We start from the raw sequence: 4054 nt of genomic DNA on the forward strand, positions 1-4054 counted from the left end.
AGGTGCGCCCCTCGGTAGGCGGCCGCCGCGGTGGCTGCTGGATACGGGAAGCCGGGCACTGCGGGGCGAGAGGACAGAGAAAGGCAAAGGCTTTCAGACGCAGGCCGGCCACCGGGAGGTGGGGAATCCCTGCCCCATGCCGCCCCTTCTTCCTGAAGCCCAAGGCTAGACACCTGCTCCTCCGTTTCCCTCCCCCAATTACCAGGAGTCAGGGGTCTAAAGGTGGCAGCAGGGCAGGGGACTAGGTCTGATTCCAGAGAGGATGAGCTGCTTAAGAGGGTGCTCCCTGTGCCCAAGAGAATGCGGTAAATGACAGTGACAAAGAATTCTTTAAAAGCTAACTGCACAGTTTTTTAAAAAAGGCGGATTACAATATGTATATGCAATGTGTTCTCGACATCTGTCTATCCATCCATGTATCCACATACATATGCACACACGTCGTGTGTAATCTATGTTTATGTGTCTAAGCACACAATATGCACGAGTATGTGTACATGCATGTCTATGTGTCTGTGCATGTGTGTACACACGCATATTTATATGCGCGTGTACATAATTGTACATACGTATACACACGTATGTCAGTGTGTTCACACCCATCTTTGTGGCTGAACTATGTGTCAGTCGTCTGCTACAGCTTTTCCACATCTCGTTTTCAATTATTTCCCACATTTTCCTTTATGTGCACATACCGCTTGTTAAAACTTTTAAAATCGAGATACAGCGTACCTACAGACACGTGTACGCCTCATGAGTGTACCTAACCCCTCCTGCCCCAAGAAACACATCCTTACCCACATCCCGTCAGCCCCCTAACCATTTAGGCAGCTTTTAAAACACACACGATCACCTTAATGGCAGAGAGGTCTAGGGACTCACTCTTAAGATGACGGGCCGTGGGCAGAGTTGAGGGAACATTCTCTGAGCGAGATAACTTGGTGGAGAGTCAGGAGGGAAATTAAGCCTGATGCTCTGGAACCCCTGATAATTAACCCCGTTGCTTCTGCCTGGGATGTCCTTCTTCCCACCGCGTGCAAACCTGAACCGCGGGGCCTTTGGGAAACCGCCTCTGCCTTCCGGCTCCTTGCACTTGCGCGAACCCGAAACCTCCCACCGCACTGCGCATGCTTGTCCCACCCCGCTCAGCAGCCAGGGCTGGCCAACCGCAGTACACAGAGGGGGTGCGTTCCTAGAACGCATGGGGGAGCCACTGTCCCTGGAGGCCTACGTCGAAGGCTCAGAAAGTCCTGCGGCGAGGGAAGCGCTTTAATGGGGTGAACCCAGCAGACCCAGACTCCACTTTTCCAGGAACTCTTTGTTTGGGGAAGCACCCCCCGACATACACACACACACTCAGGGGCATTGGTTTTGAGAAGAGGAAAGTCAGTCACTTGTTACGCTTTCTCTCTCCTATGAAACTGCAAGCTCCTTGAGGCCTCCCCCCTATATTCTACCCGTCTTTGCGTCTCCTCCTACCTCCCCAACAGCAGAAGCCCCCTCGATTTTATCTACAGGAGGTTTTCAACATGGGGCACCGGGATGAATGGATGGATGACTTTGATATGAGAACAAACGAATGAAGCTGTGGGCTGTGGTCAGGCCACAGGACGGACGGACTATCCAGCAAACCTTCTCTTCTGGCCCCATTTTCTTCTCTCATCCTGCTTACCTAGCCGGAGCTTTGAGGAATTCCAGAGAGAGGGGGACAGGTGAGATGAACCAGGGCGAGATGGGTTTCCTTTCCAGACAGCCCTCTCTCCCTGCTCCATCCCTCCTGGGAATGCGCGCAGTGTTTGTAATGGCATTCAAGGCTGGGAAGGACAACCACCAACCATTATACGCCATCCCAGCGACTCCCTAGTCCCTTCCGGCATCATGTAAACATAAAGGCTCAGAAAGGCCTTACAGAGAAGGAAGCTCTTTAATTCAGTTCACCCCAAACACCCAAACTTCGCCCTCCCAGGAACTCTCATTTTGTGGAACACGTAACCTCTCCCAGGGCGTTATAATTTTACGTACTCAATATCCAAACTGCCTCGAGGGGCTTTCCCTGATCTTATCATCACATTCGGGAGAAGAAACAGTCCACCCCATCTCTTCCCATTCCTCCCAGTCCTTGGAGGGTCTGTTTTTAACTGCATGGCGGGAGGCAGGGGGCAGAGAGCGGACACGAGTGGTACTTCCCCTGGAAATCACTCCCAACTCCGTACCACCTCGGGGAACTGCAGGGGTGGGAATAGATCCCTCAACCCCGAAGTGATGCGGGCGAAATGCTAGGATGGGTGAATCAAGCCAGGATGATTTTTATCTTTCTATTTGTGTCTGAGAAGACCATAGGCTGTGTGTAACCTTCTTAAAAAATTACCGTTCGAGACAAATCATGCAGCTGTACTTGACTCTTGGCTTGCCAGCCTCTAGCACCCCGCATTTCCTGGCTCCTATTTCCAGTAATGGTGCTTGAAATTGCAGAGAGGTGTCGATCTTAATGGGGAAAGCGGGTAAATCCTAATATCCTAAAAAGCCCAGAAGTAATGAGATAGGAGATGTTTGCTTCAGGACTGGGGAGACAAGGAGGGAGTGTGGCTTTGACGCCAACTCCTTCTTGCCACAGTTCAAATATTAAGTTTTCATAGGAACGCCCTGGATTTGGAAATAAAGAAAATGAAAAATTCGCAATCTGGCAGAGCAGCTGGCTGCCTGTGTGAGCAAACCTGGTAATTATGCTGACCCATTCATTATCGCTGGCTACAGCGCAGAGTGAGCGAGACAAGATCCCTCTCGGCGACAAGCAGGTTTTACAATAATTCTTGGAGGATTTAGATGTTGAGATGTAACGTGAAACAGAAGTTCGGCAGGAGAGCAAGGGGGAACACAAGCTGCTCAAAGTGCAGAGCCAGGATTCCATTTTGCAGCCCCTCTGCTGCAGAGAGAAAGGTCCCTCCCAGTGCAGGATGATGTATTTATAGGTCTTAAGGCTCTTTAGGGTCCTCTACACGGGGCAGATTAGAGGGGTTCTTATTCTGATAAAAGAACACGGGAAGGACTACACATCAACTCCTGGGTTAATGTGTAGCCTTTCTGGGAGGCCAAGTACCCTCAGGTATAATGATGATTCCATAGTTCATGCTTTAGACCAGGCGCTTCATGGAGAAAGTATGTGGATTTGCTCAGCTATCTCTTTTCTGTGGCCAGTCTAGAACTGGCAAGGGTCTCCCTGTCTCTAGTTAGTTAATCATCATGATTAATAGGCATTTTCTTCCACTTTCCCTTCTTATTGGTCATCCTTTCTTCCTTCTTATCCTGGCTCCCCACTCTTCCCTCTCCCTTTCTTCCTCCTTTCAGACCATTATTTATTTTTTAATCTCCTTTTGGAGGGGACCACCATGAACCTTTCCTGGTATACAGGAAGTCATGACTTACATCCTCCGTAGCTTCCGTGACTTTGAGGAAAATGACACATAACAAAACCAGTTAAGTTCCCATGGTATCTCATCGATGTTAAAACAAAACAACATTGAACGAAATAATGTTATCGAAGGGCCTGCTGTACTAGCGATCGAGTGGCCGGGATCACAGAAGTGAAGACCTGTCGCTATTGTCAGAACGCAAGCTCCATCAGGATGGCCCATGTGCTCTGCCCACTGATGTACAAGGCTGCCCTGGCACAGAGCAGCCTCACGTACTTGACACCACACCTGGCCACCTGGTGGGTAACCAGTGCTAGTCTCTTTCCTTCTGGGTGAATAGAGCCCCTTCCTTTCCATTTCCCACCTTTCATGAACGCTGTTCTCTATACAAAGTGTCTCTTCAGTATCCGCAAGACAAACAGTACGCAAACACCACAGCTGAGTCTCGGTTATGATCCTTACAAAAATAATTTCTACGTCCATACCTTTAGGTGCTGCTGCATTGGTGCAGAGATAGCAATCAGATTTGAAATATGTATGAATCAAAAAGGAAAAGATTTGGATGAATGTATTGGACTTGGTATTATTGCAAACCCTCCATTCATTTAAATTCACTTTTATGGCCGCATGAAGTCAGGATTTAA

General features: G+C 49.1%; 1 protein-coding gene across 2 annotated transcripts in view; it reads right to left on the reverse strand.

Moving 5' to 3' along the window:
- Positions 1-4054, reverse strand: part of RBFOX1 (RNA binding fox-1 homolog 1) — a 345800-nt gene that overhangs the window by 57628 nt on the left and 284118 nt on the right. For both annotated transcript variants that reach the window (XM_006913843.1, XM_006913842.1), the window contains exon 9: positions 1-58. In XM_006913843.1, the coding sequence (XP_006913905.1) occupies positions 1-58 (58 nt within the window). The remainder of the gene's footprint in view (positions 59-4054) is intronic.

Source organism: Pteropus alecto, unplaced genomic scaffold, assembly GCF_000325575.1.
Source record: "Pteropus alecto unplaced genomic scaffold, ASM32557v1 scaffold44, whole genome shotgun sequence".
In the NCBI taxonomy this organism is placed as follows: Eukaryota; Metazoa; Chordata; class Mammalia; order Chiroptera; family Pteropodidae; genus Pteropus; species Pteropus alecto.